This window comes from Bubalus bubalis, chromosome 10 (assembly GCF_019923935.1).
Source record: "Bubalus bubalis isolate 160015118507 breed Murrah chromosome 10, NDDB_SH_1, whole genome shotgun sequence".
Taxonomy (NCBI): Eukaryota; Metazoa; Chordata; class Mammalia; order Artiodactyla; family Bovidae; genus Bubalus; species Bubalus bubalis.
Genome location: NC_059166.1, coordinates 36,164,419 through 36,178,848, shown reverse-complemented (window position 1 = coordinate 36,178,848; position 14,430 = coordinate 36,164,419). Strand labels below are relative to the sequence as shown.

Here is a 14,430-nt window from a genome sequence, read left to right as displayed (position 1 = left end):
TAAGATCCCATTCCTGTTGCCAGGACTGACTGTGTTAGTTATGGGATCCAGTGCAAAATAAAAACACGGGGCCCCTTGTTCAGAAAATATTTATTAAGCGCTTCAAGACAGTGACGGCAGAGCATTAAACCAGCACAAGGCCCATCTGAGCGTGGGCAAAGCATGTTCATTTTGGAAACCCACTGACCTAAACAACATTCCTACGAGCACGACTAATAGCAACAAGAAGTACTTTGTTTTACTCTCAAAACAAGGAGAGCCCTCAGCAATGGTCACAACACTGGCCCTGCTTATGTATAAAAGAGAAATCTAGAACATTCCCACTTGAGAAATGAAATTCAAAAAGTTAAGAAAGAGTCTCTATTTCAATCAGTTTTTCTAGTTGAATAACTAGCCCTGACTCTTCCAATGATCATGCTCAAATAAGAACAACACAGAGTAATGGATTAACATCTTTTATTACTTTGGGGTTTTCCTGGGTGCTACTGCCTTCTAGAAGCTGTAACTATGAGCCCTTACAAATAAAAGCCCCCTTTGTAGAGCTGACTTAGGCGTAAGCAAGTGACTTCCATGGCTTCATGAAAAGGAAAGAATAAAAGTTCTTCATTTCTATGTAACTCACAATAGCTCCTAAGTACTTCCTCATCCATCTCCTGCTGCTAAGTCACTTCAGTCATGTCCGGCTCTGTGCAACCCCATAGACGGCAGCCCACCAGGCTCCCCCGTCCCTGGGATTCTCCAGGCAAGAACACTGGAGTGGGTTGCCATTTCCTTCTCCAATGCGTGAAAGTGAAAAGTGAAAGTGAAGTTGCTCAGTCGTGTCCGACTTAGCGACCCCAGGGACTGCAGCCTACCAGGCTCCTCCATCCATGGGGTTTTCCAGGCAAGAGTACTGGAGTGGGGTGCCATTGCCTTCTCTGCATCCATCTCCTAATGAAATGCAAAAAAAAAAAAAAAAAAAAAAAAAAACGTGAGAATTTTCACTCAAGACAGCTGACTTCAAATTCAAATTCCTTTAACAAATTAGTTCTTCCATACGTTAGTACATGATTTTTATAAAGCTATTTGTCAAACTCATATTCTGACACTTCATGTTAGTAATCATCATGATTCCATATGCAAAATTATGTAGTTGAAGTTGATGGCTATTTTCTTGTATGGATTTGGGGATCCATAAACTCAAATCTTTGTATTTATTCCTACCCTTTTAAGGTCAAAGAAAATTTTTTTTTTTAACTGCAGACCAAAAACATGACTGCAATGCTCACTCTTCCTAAATACAGGGCTTAGGAGTTCTTTGTGTGGCTCCCGATGGTTGAGGTAAACTACATTAGCAGCCAAAGTGCCAAATAATTGTTTCTTAGACATTTACTATTTCATGGTTGTTTTGCCTTATTTGTATTCTGACATAATACTCAGCTTCAGAACATTACAAATAGCAATCAACAAAATTAAAATGAATACAGCGATATAGTATGTGGAAATGGCAGTAGAGGGGAAACAAAATCTCTAAACAAAAGCATGTACAGAGCAACAGGATTTTATTTTGTTTAAAAAAATACTTACCCAGATGGTAAGGGATGCTTTCTCTCCGAAGAGAGAGGAGGAAAAGCCGGAAAGAAGACCTCTTGGGCTATTTCTAGCCATTTTTAGAAAGCACTTGAACATTTAAACCTGCTACAGTGAAACCATGGAAGGATGGCAGAATGTGAGCTGTTCATGACTCCCCAACCCAGTATTGAAGTATAGCTAATTTACAATGTTGTGTTACTTTCAGGTGTACAGCAAAGTGATTCAGATAGACAGACAGGTAGTAGCTATACAGATATACTCTTTCAGACTCTTTTCCCTTATCAGATCAGTCGCTCAGTCATGTCCGACTCTTTGCAACCCCATGAATCGCAGCACGCCAGGCCTCCCTGTCCATCACCAACTCCCGGAGTTCACTCAGGCTCATGTCCATTGAGTCAGTGATGCCATCCAGCTATCTCATCCTCTGTCGTCCCCTTCTCCTCCTGCCCCCAATCCCTCCCAGCATGAGAGTCTTTTCCAATGAGTCAACTCTTCGCATGAGGTGGCCAAAGTACTGGAGTTTCAGCTTTAGCATCATTCCTTCCAAAGAAATCCCAGGGCTGATCTCCTTCAGAATGGACTGTTTGGATCTCCTTGCAGTCCAAGGGACTCTCAAGAGTCTTCTCCAACACCACAGTTCAAAAGCATCAATTCTTCAGCGCTCAGCCTTCTTCACAGTCCAACTCTCACATCCATACATGACCACAGAAAAACCATAGCCTTGACTAGATGAACCTTTGTTGGCAAAGTAATGTCTCTGCTTTTCAATATGCTCTCTAGGTTGGTCATAACTTTCCTTCCAAGGAGTAAGCATCTTTTAATTTCATGGCTGCAGTCACCATCTGTAGTGATCTTGGAGCCCAGAAAAATAAAGTCTTACACTGTTTCCCCATCTATTTCCCATGAAGTGGTTGGACCGGATGCCATGATCTTCGTTTTGTGAATGTTGAGCTTTAAGCCAACTTTTTCCCTCTCCACTTTCACTTTCATCAAGAGGCTTTTTAGTTCCTCTTCACTTTCTGCCATAAGGGTGGTGTCATCTGCATATCTGAGGTTATTGAGATTTCTCCTGGCAATCTTGATTTCAGTTTGTGTTTCTTCCAGTCCAGTGTTTCTCATGATGTACTCTGCATATAAGTTAAATAAACAGGGTGACAATATACAGCCTTGACGTACTCCTTTTCCTATTTGGAACCAGTCTGTGGTTCCATGTCCAGTTCGAACTGTTGCTTCCTGACCTGCATACAGGTTTCTCCAGAGGCAGATCAGGTGTTCTGGTATTCCCATCTCTTTCAGAATTTTCCACAGTTTATTGTGATCCACACAGTCAAAGGCTTTGGCATAGTCAATAAAGCAGAAATAGATGCTTTTCTGGAACTCTCTTGCTTTTTCCATGATCCAGCGGATGTTGGCAATTTGATCTCTGGTTCCTCTGCCTTTTCTAAAACCAGCTTGAACATCAGGAAGTTCACGGTTCACATATTGCTGAAGCCTGGCTTGGAGAATTTTGAGCATTACTTTACTAGCGTGTGAGATGAGTGCAGTTGTGCGGTAGTTTGAGCATTCTTTGGCATTGCCTTTCTTTGGGATTGGAATAAAAACTGACCTTTTCCAGTCCTGTGGCCACTGCTGAGTTGTCCAAATTTGCTGGCATATTGAGTGCAGCACTTTCACAGCATCATCTTTCAGGATTTGGAATAGCTCAACTGGAATTCCATCGCCTCCACTAGCTTTGCTCGTAGTGAGGCTTTCTAAGGCCTACTTGACTTCACATTCCAGTATGTCTGGCTCTAGGTCAGTGATCACACCATCATGATTATCTGGGTCGTGAAGATCTTTTTTGTACAGTTCTTCTGTGTATTCTTGCCATCTCTTCTTAATATCTTCTGCTTCTGTTAGGTCCACACCATTTCTGTCCTTTATCGAGCTCATCTTTGCATGAAATGTTCCTTTGGTATCTCTGATTTTCTTTGGTATCTCTGATTTTCCCTTATAGGTTATTATAAAATATTGAGAACAGTTCCCTGTGCTACATAGTGGGTCCTTGTTGGTTACCCTCACTCATTTTAAGGGAAATTATTAAGTATAGAATTGCAACTAATTTTACACAGTGAAAAAACAAAATTTACAAATACTTCCCAAAGTTAGTAAGAAAAAAGGAACTCTGCTGAATTGAGTGCACTTTTTAGACTATAATTTTTCTGCAGTCCACTGACAAATGTAATATACATACAGTATTCCAGTTTAGTTTTACTTAAAACTAAGAAAGGAATGATACCTGGATGTAATTTTTTAGAACTTACTGTAAACAATGTTTGTCATCAAAACAGCTCATGTACACCTTAGCCAGCAAAGCCCACATGACAGTTCTAAAAGCAAGATGATTATTCTTCAGAATTACTCTTTTTAAAATACAGACAAACTCTGGGGATTGATTTGTAAGTTTGGGGTGAGGCCAAGTATGTTTTATTAAAAAAAAAAAAAATTTAACTCCCTAGATGGTCCTGAGATGCAACTGAGGCTCAGAATCACAGCTCTGAACTAATGGTTCTGAAAGTGTGGTCCCCAGATCAACAGCATCAGCAGCATCCGGGAACCTGTCTCAATACAGCTTCTGGAGCATCACCCAAGGCTACTGAATTAGGAGTTCACTCAGGGGAGGGAAAACACTCTGCATTTGAACAAGCCCTCCAGGTGATTCTGATTCATGTTAAAGTTTTAAAATTGGCTTGGGTCAAAAGCATCTGTCTTGTGATTAGTAAAACAAAGCAATCAGATCTTTCACCAGATCTGTTTTTATAGTTTCTACCTGCAACACTAATCAAAATAAATCTCAGAAACATATTATTCCATATAAGTATCTAACATGGTCCCATCACGTCATGGCAAATAGATGGAGAAACAGTGGAAATAGTGGCAGACTTTATTTTGGGGGGGCTCCACAATCACTGCAGATGGTGATTGCAGCCATGAAATTAAAAGATGCTTACTCCTTGGGAGAAAAGTTATGACCACCCTAGACAATATATTAAAAAGCAGAGATGTTACTTTGCCAACAAAGTTCCCTGTAGTCAAGGCTATGGTTTTTCCAGTGGTCCTGTATGGATGTGAGAGTTGGACTATAAAGAAAACGGAGTGCCGAAGAATTGATGCCTTTGAACTGTGGTGTTGGAGAAGACTCTTGAGAATCCCTTGGACTGCAAGCAGATCCAACCAGTCCTGAATATTCATTGGAAGGACTGATGTTGAAGCTGAAACTCCAATACTTTGGTCACCTGATGTGAAGAGCTGACTCATTTTAAAAGACCCTGATGCTGGAAAAGATTGAGGGCAGGAGGAGAATGGGATGACAGAGGATGAGATGGTTGGATGGCATCACCGACTCGATGGACATGAATTTGAGTAAACTCTGGGAGTTGGTGATGGACAGGGAAGCCTGGCATGCTGCAGTCCCTGGGGTCGCAAAGAGTCGGACATGACTGAGCGACTGAACTGAACTGAAGGATCTAACAGCTGATACTTTGGAAAAGTCCCCTCAAGCAATCACTTCTGCCACGCTGATCTCAGACTCTAGCTTCTTCCCCACTTAGAGCAGGGGTCAGAAATCTTTTGCTGTAAAGGCTAAGTAAATATTTAGCACAAATGGTCATATGGTCTCTCTCTCAATCACTCAAGTCTGCCAGTCACATTACACAAATGAATGGGCATGGTTGTGTACCATTAAAACTTTATTTATGAAAATGAGTATCAGGGCAGATTTGGCTCAAGAGCTGTACTTTACTGACCATTGGGTTTAAGAAGTGAAAAAGAGAAAAAGCAAAATAAAATGCACACTCTCCCACTAGCACAAACATATCCAGTCTGGAAGCTGCTTCCAGGTGAAGGACAGACTACAAGAAAAAGAAAAATTACGTGTCTCATATATTCACCTATGACTTATTCACACAACAACCATTAATTAGGTGCATACTATAAATGTGTCTGGAACCAACCAAAGCCTTGACCCCCTAAAGACCCAAGTTCAACAGAAGAAAAAAACAAAAATAATTAGAAAGAATGCACTGTGGTATAGCCACAGACAATGGAATATTATTCATCACTAAAAAGAATGAGCTAGTAGGTCATGAAAAGACAATGGGAAAATAAATGCATGTTACTAAATGAAGCCAATCTGAATAGACTACATACTGTGTTATTCCAACTCTATGACATTCTGCAAAAGGCAAAACTCTGCAAACAATAAAAACATCAGTGGTTCCCAGGGGTTGGGGGTAGGGAAGGGAAGAAACGGATGAATAAGCAGAGCACAGAGTGCTTTTAGGGCGGTGAAAATACTCGTATGATATCGATGACAGATACATGTCATCATGTGCTGTGTGTGCTCAGCCGCTAAGTCACGTCCAACTCTGTGAGCCCACGGATTGCGGCCCACCAGGCTCCTCTGTCCGCGGGATTCTCCAGGCAAGAATACCTCATTGGGTTGTCATTTCCTTCTCCAGGGGAGCTTCTCGACTCAGGAATCAAACCATGTCTCCTGAATTGACAGGCAGATTCTTTACCACCGAGCCACCTGGGAAGCCTGTGTGTTATCATACATTTATCCAAACCCATCGAAAGTATAACACCAAGAGTGAACTTTGTTGTAAAGTATGAACTCTGGGTGATTATGAGGTATCACTGTAGGTTCATCAGTTGTAACAAATGTTATCATTCTGGTGGAAGATGTTGATAATGCGGAAGGCTAGGTATGTAATAAATGGTTGTATCATCATCTCAATTTTGCTATGAACCTAACAGTACTCTAAAAGGAAGTCTATCTAAAACAAATAAAATAAAAACAATATATGCAGGGAATGAGAAAAGAGATCTGTTAGGACTATTGGTTGAGCAACCTTAAAAAGTAAAAAATGCCAGTTAGATCTGATACTATATTTTTGTTCCAATCATGATGGTTCTATTCCAATAAGTCACACTCTCTGGCCCTTTAATTCACAGACCTAGGCCCACGGTTTAAAGATTAAGTAGACTAGTTGCCTAAGTGGACCCACAGGGCTGAAGAAAGAAGCCGAGTCTAAAGAAAGGACCAAATTCTGTAATAACAATAGTAATGAGGACCCCAAACAGCATCCTGCTTTGACCCTGTGGAGTCTCTCACTTCGGAGGTGTCTTGCCACTAGACATTCATGGAGAGAGTAAGTCCGCATATTTTCATTCCTGTATCTTCAGGAACTAAACGCAGTATCTGGCAAGCAAAAGGCACACAATCAATATTAAGTATCAACATGAAGTGAAAAACTACTGATGATTTTAGTGACTACAGAAAAAAAGAAAAATTGAAAATGTTAGTCACTCAGTCGTGTCTGACTCTTTGCAACCCCATGGACTATAGCCCACCAGGGAAGCAACTGCTTTAATATTAATCAGGTTGTTTCAGGAGAAGCTAAGAAACAGACAAATTAGGTCTGGATCTCCAGGAATGAATAAAATACACCATTTGGAGAAGATGGAGAAAGATATTACAGTAGAAGACACAGGAGATACAGGCGCAAGATTAATATATTAAAGAAACAAAAGATCAACACAGGTAGATCATGGGGTAAAACAGCAAGAAAAGGAAGGAGATAAATTTAGAAAATGAAGGCAAATTGAGATGTACTTTGTTCATCTGAGAAATTCACAGATGATCTGGATGTGTGGCATTGTACCATGTCATCTGGAAACCATCATGGCAAGGCACCTAAATTTTTTGAAAGCCCAAATAGATCACTCTGGTAGCACAAACAGAAGACCAAAGAGCGGAGTACTACAGAATGCTCAACAGAGCCTGTGAAAGATGGAAGGAGCTGACTGAACCAAAATAGTAACCAGCAGAATGGATGGGAGGGAAAGATCTGAGAGGCTTTTCCAAACTTGTGTAGACATTATTTCCTATCAGATGGAGAAGAAAGAGCTCAAAGAGATTCTCCCTTTTCCTACCAAACAGATAGTGTCAGGAGTGACAGGCAGAGAAGCAAGCTTGGAAAACAAAGATAAACCTCAGTCTCTTGGGTCTATGTTGAATTTCAGGCATTTGGGGAAAGATAGGCAAGTGTAGGCCTCAAATGTTTATTTAATACAGTAACCTACATAACAATATACAGCCTTGACGTACTCCTTTTCCTCTTTGGAACCAGTCTGTTGTTCCATGTCCAGTTCTAACTGTTGCTTCCTGACCTGCATACAGGTTTCTCAAGAGGCAGGTCAGGTGGCCTGGTATTCTCATCTCTTTCAGAATTTTCCACAGTTCATTGTGATCCACACAGTCAAAGGCTTTGGCATAGTCAATAAAGCAGAAATAGATGTTTTTCTGGAACTCTCTTGCTTTTTCCATGATCCAGCAGATGTTGGCAATTTGATTTCTGGTTCCTCTGCCTTTTCTAAAACCAGCTTGAATATCTGGAAGTTCACGGTTCACGTATTGCTGAAGCCTGGCTTGGAGAATTTCGAGCATTACTTTACTAGCGTGTGAGATGAGTGCAATTGTGCAGTAGTTTGAGCATTCTTTGGCATTGCCTTTCTTTGGGATTGGAATGAAAACTGATCTTTTCCAGTCCTGTGGCCACTGCTGAGTTTTCCAAATTTGCTGGCGTATTGGTTCCAAATAGGAAAAGGAGTATGTCAAGGCTGTATATTGTCACCCTGCTTATTTAACTTACATGCAGAGTACATCATGAGAAACGCTGGGCTGGAAGAAGCACAAGCTGGAATCAAGATTGCCGGGAGAAATATCAATAACCTCAGATATGCAGATGACACTATCCTTATGGCAGAAAGTGAAGAGGAACTAAAAAGCCTCTTGATGAAAGTGAAAGAGGAGAGTGAAAAAGTTGGCTTAAAGCTCAACATTCAGAAAATGAAGATCATGGTATCTGGTCCCATCACTTCATGGGAAATAGATGGGGAAACAGTGTCAGACTTTATTTTTGGGGGCTCCAAAATCATTGCAGATGGTGACTGCAGCCATGAAATTAAAAGACGCTTACTCCTTGGAAGGAAAAGTTATGACCAACTAGATAGCATATTGAAAAGCAGAGACATTACTTTGCCAACAAAGGTCTGTCTAGTCAAGGCTATGGTTTTTCCAGTGGTCACGTATGGATGTGAGAGTTGGACTGTGAAGAAAGCTGAGCACCGAAGAATTGATGCTTTTGAACCGTGGTGTTGGAGAAGACTCTTGAGAGTCCCTTGGACTGCAAGGAGATCCAACCAGTCCATTCTAAACGAGATCAGCCCTGGGTCTTCTTTGGAAGGAATGATGCTGAAACTGAGACTCCAGTACTTTGGCCACCTCATGTGAAGAGTTGACTCATTGGAAAAGACTCTGATGCTGGGAGGGATTGGGGGCAGGAGAAAAAGGGGACAACAGAGGATGAGATGGCTGGATGGCATCACCGGCTCAATGGACATGAGTCTGAGTGAACTCCGGGAGTTGGTGATGGACAAGGAGGCCTGGCATGCTTCTATTCATGGGCTCGCAAAGAGTCGGACACGACTGAGGGACTGAATGGAACTGAACCTACATGAAAACACTCAGTGTAAAAATACAATGCAAACAAGTACTAATATTTTTAATAAGTTTATGATGAGCTTGAGGAAGTGATTAGGATTGTGCATTTTCTTCTCAGCATGCCCTGCCATCATCACTGCCCATTTGTGTGATAAATGGTAGTAGAAGCAGAGAATGGGCATTTAGTTTGGACTTTTTTTTTGAATGCTTTTACCAGGTGACTTTTTAGAATTGAAGGTTTCTAAGAGATTCATCAGGTTAACTCTGCAATGGCTTACAACTCTTTTAAAATTGATATAAGCAAGATATTCAAACATAATAATATACGCAACTTTAAAAATGTAGGAGGAGTTGGGTTTCCCTGGTGGTCCAATGGTTAAGAATCTGCTTTGCAATGCAAGGGACACCAGTTCAGTCCCTGGTCCGGGAAGATTCCACATGCAGAGCAACTAAGCTTCACACCACAACTACTGAAGCCCACACGCCCTAAAGCCACAGCAAGAGAAGCCACTGCGATAAGAAGACCATGCACCACAACTAGACAAAGCCTGCACACAAGAAAGACCCAGCACAGCCAAAAACAAGTACATTTTTAAAATAGTTAAAAAAAAAAAAAAGATGTAGGAGGGGGGAATGAAAAATGGATGATTTGTTCCAAGAAACACAGATATTCAGATGCCAACTAGGCTTGAACCTTCCAAAAGACATCAGCATGACCTCCACTTCCCCATTCCCTACTCCCCCCTTCCCCAACCCACGTTGCTGAACTATTCCACAGAAAAGAATGTTACAGAGAAACAATACTATCCTAAAGCCTTAGGATGTATCTATATTCCCAGGTTGAATTTCTAGAAATGACAAGGTGAAAATTGCTGGCTGGGCTAAAAACTAACTATGCCCTTGAAGATGACAGACTCCCTGGGTTTTTTGGACACAAGTATATCAACCCTAGAACTAGTTTGATATTGCTGGCTTCTTGCCCAGACTGCAGTTAATGTTTTAATATTTCTAGTTCTGTATAGGTACAATGTTCCTTTCCTTAAGTTGTTAAAACCAAAGCTAAGAGTCAGCCTAATTAAAGGAAAATTCATTTATTAAATCAAAAGCAACCAGGGACAAGGATGAACATCTTTCAGGCTGTACAAGATAGTTGATTAGCTCTTTTCAGACTGCTACAAAAAAAATCTGATGAGGGATAGATGAAAATGTTCCATATTATTAAAATACATGCAGTCCCTCTATAAAAAAAATACTTGGGGGTATATACTGATCTGGAGAAGGCAATGGCAAGCCACTCTAGTACTCTTGCCTGGCAAACCCCATGGATGGAGGAGCCTGGTAGGCTGCGGTCCATGGGGTCGCTAGGAGACAGACATGACTGAGTGACTTCACTTTCACTTTTCACTTTAATGCATTAGAGAAGGAAATGGCAACCCACTCCAGTGTTCTCGCCTGGAGAATCCCAGGGATGGGGGAGCCTGGTGGGCTGGCATCTCTGGGGTCGCACAGAGTTGGACACGACTGAAGCGACTTAGCAGTAGCAGCATATACTGATCTAGGTTTTAAGAATGAACAAAACAACAGCTGTGTGCATGCTCAGTCGCGTTTGACTCTGAGACTCCACCGACTGTAGCCTGCCAGAGTGCTCTGTCCAAGGGACTTCCGCAGGCAAGAATACTGGAGTGGGTTATCATTTCCTCCTCCAGTGCATCTTCCTGACCCAGGGTCAAACTCCCATCTCCTGTGGCTCCTGCATTGGCAGCATTCTTTACTACTGAGCCACTTGGGAAACAGTAACGACAGCTGAGCCTTGTTTGAATCCTAAACAGTAGTTGCTACTGCTATTTAGTCAATGGAGTTGTGTCTGACATTTTGCAACCCTATGGACTATAGCCCACCAGGCTCTTCTGTCCATTGGATTTCCCAGGCAAGAATACTGGAGCGGGGCCATTTCCTTCTCTGGGGGGTCTTCCTGATGCAGGAATTGAACCCAAGTCTCCTGCTTAGCAGGCAGATTCTTTACCACTGAGCTACCTGGGAAGCCCCAAACACTAGTTGCTGCTGCTGCGTCACTTCAGTTGTGTCTGACTCTGTGCGACCCCATAGATGGCAGCCCACCAGGCTGAATCTACCTCAAAATTCATGGTAGAAATAAAGGGGCAGATATAAGTTCTTCCTCAATAAAGGAAAAGACAAGGAAAACATACACACTGGGACTGAAGTTCTAGTACTATTCAATGTTAAAAGGGCAAATGAAATTTATATTTCAAGCACTGACTTCAACCACTGTAAGTCAGTCCAAAAATTACATTTTCTTTTTTCTATCTCATATGGAAGAGATACCAGCAAGGCTGGGACAGGACAGCAACAGAGGCCACAGCACCATCCTCACTTTGCACCTGACTGCACAAGAGAAGAAAGCAGCAGAGAAAGAAACAGAACTGTCTCTCAAAACCCAAATGATGGAATGACTTTGTTTTTCCTATTTTCTTCTTCAGATTAATCAATTGTTACGGTATCATTCTAGGCAACTGCTAATTGGAGTTCTTAGCATTAGAACAAACTTAATACCTAACTTGGAGAAGGCAATGGCACCCCACTCCAGTACTCTTGCCTGGAAAATCCCATGGACGGAGGAGCCTGGTAGGCTGCAGTCCATGGGGTCGCGAAGAGTCGGACACGACTGAGTGACTTCACTTTCACTTTTCACTTTCATGCATTGGAGAAGGAAATGGCAACCCACTCCAGTGTTCTTGCCTGGAGAATCCCAAGGACGGGGGAGCATGGTGGGCTTCCATCTATGGGGTTGCACAGAGTCGGACGCAACCGAAATGACTTAGCAGCAACAGCAACAGCAATACCTAACTAGAACCAGAATGATCATTGCTGATAATGGGGAGTTGGGGGAACCTCCCAGAAACTATTCCACTGATAGAGACCAAGAACAGAGGCAGGCCTTAGAGACAGTTTTTCCTCAGTAAAACCATAGGTCCTTGGGAGCTATAAACATGATGCTTAAGTTAATTCCACTGAGGGTCTCCTGGGCTGGGGATCTGCAAACTCAGCTGACATGAATAGCTAAAGATTAGAGATTAGTGTTCTCAGGTGGCTTCTGTCTTGGTACAGGTCAGCTGAGAGCTCACAACTTGGGGTGCTAAAAATGCATGGAGTTGGGATATTTACACCAAAACAGGAGGAAGGAATGGCTTTCTCTCAGCTCCCAGACTAATAATGAGACTTTAAAGAACTCTGTTCCTTCTGTAGAACCAAGTCTTTTGAGTGAATGGAGCTGGCTTCCAATCCCTCCAGAATAAGATAGAAACAAACATTTAGGGCTTCCCAGGTGGAGTTTGGGGAATGAATCCACTTTCAAAGCAGGAGACATAAGAGATGAGGGTTTGATCCCTGGCTCAGGAATACCTGGAGTAGGAAGTGGCAACCCACTCCAGCATGCTTGCTCGGAAAATTCCATGGACAAAGGAGTCTGGTGGGAGTCCATGGGGCAGCAAAGAGTTAGACATGACTGAGCCCAACATTTTAGCTCTGCACAAGCAAGAATCCTCACTCTTTCTGCCTAGAGTCTGTTTACTTGTTCATAGTTCAATGGGTCCACAAGAGAATGCATCACAAACACTGAACTATATTAAAAAAGACTTCATAAGCAACAATCTATCCAGAGACTAACTTTTTTTTTTCAGTCAAGCACATACTACTCAATATCAAGCATTTACTTGTCTTTTCCTCTTTATCACTGCAAGATTTGTAAATTGAGGTTTTAGTTTTGATAAGAAAAAGACATCAAAGGCTATCTCAGAGAAACAGCACATAGTTACCATTTTAAATGAACCATTATCAATAAGGATTATTGAAAAGGATAAGATTAAGCAGGAAACAAAGAAATCTAATATTAGACTATAAAGGAAACATTTTTCTATCCCATTTGATTATAATTGCTAAGTGTTAAGCAATACTTGTAGACCTACTACTCACTTATTAATTTGGGATTTACTTGGAAAAGTGATGCTTTCTTGCAAAACCTCCAACCAAATTAATAGTAACTGAAACTGTAGTTAATATTCCATGTTGGTTTTTGTTTAGTAGCATAGTCAAATACAGTTATTTGAATGCTCTTGGTTTATATTTGAAAACCTCTATTTTTTTCTTTATATGAAGAGTCCGCTAAAGATGTTGACTCCACAGTTTTCATCAACAATGTTAATTTGCAACCACAAAACTACACTTTGGCAGTGTTTCTTTAGTTTTGAACTGACAATGCTGTGGAGACACTCTCTTGATCAACACCTAAAGGACAGAAGGAGTGCTAATTTTTTGTTTTTCTTTAAATCTGTGGGCTCCTATTTCTCAAGGGTAACCCCCACAACTTGGTTTTGTTTTCACAAATAACCAGGTAACTGCATACAGGATGCACATGTCCTCCGGGCAACTTAAGTTCAATGCTGCTCAAAACTGATGTTCAACTTTAATATTATTAATTATCCTCTCAGCTGTAATTGAAATCATAAACATCCTGAAAAGACTACCAATTAAAATATCCGTTTGCCTATATGGAAAGTAGCTCTCCTAGAATATCCCAGAAATCTTTAAAAAGGAAACCAAAAAAAAAAAGTACCTTAACCTCATCTTGCAAACAGAGGCTGAAATTTTGCCAAGCAGGTCAGGGACAGGGTCAAGAAAAACAGAGATCAAGAAAGAACACTAAAGCTTACTTTTAACCTCAACCCAAAAGGATTTTTAAAATCACACAAAAACTCTTTTTTCTCAGTCTTCGTTAAAAAACAAACTTTAGCAGGTAAAAGACCTTTCCCAGTGTGGGTTTCGGAGTTACCACATGCACAGAGCAGAGAAAAGCACGCAAAGCCGCTCTCCTTACCTGAGACGAAAGCAGTGCACCAGCTTTGTTACTATTATAACCATCTTTCCCAGGTCAAGAGCGCGTGAACGCCCGGGTGACAAGAAGTGAAGAGACAGCGACGAGCTTGAGCCGCCGCGGCGAGAACCTTGTCAGGGCGCTGCTTCCCCGACACACCTCCTCTCTCTGCTCGGAAGAGCAGCGGCTCGCACTCTCCTGTCACCGGGAACCGCGGCTTGTCATTTCCGCTGGATCACCCGGCAGCTGCTACGAGCCTCGGGCTGAAGCGCGGGCGCGAGGACCAGGAGCACGAGACTGCGCTGCGGGGCCGGCAGAGCGGCTGCAGCTGAGGCTCCGGCAGCCGCACGTTACTGGGCAGGGAAGGTCAGCTTTCCAGGAACCAGGATCAGCTGCCGCACGAGCCCCTCGCCTCTCCGAGCTC

The 14,430-nt window shown here is 42.0% G+C and overlaps 1 protein-coding gene across 1 annotated transcript in view; it reads right to left on the bottom strand.

Annotated features, from left to right (window-relative positions):
• The window catches only part of ARHGAP18 (Rho GTPase activating protein 18), a 206,798-nt gene extending 192,524 nt beyond the window's left edge, over positions 1–14,274 (bottom strand). Inside the window, exon 1 of the mRNA XM_025294562.3 lies at positions 14,010–14,274. Coding sequence (XP_025150347.2) covers positions 14,010–14,053 — 44 coding nt within the window. The 5' untranslated portion in view covers positions 14,054–14,274. The remainder of the gene's footprint in view (positions 1–14,009) is intronic.
• Between the last annotated feature and the right edge of the window lie 156 nt (positions 14,275–14,430).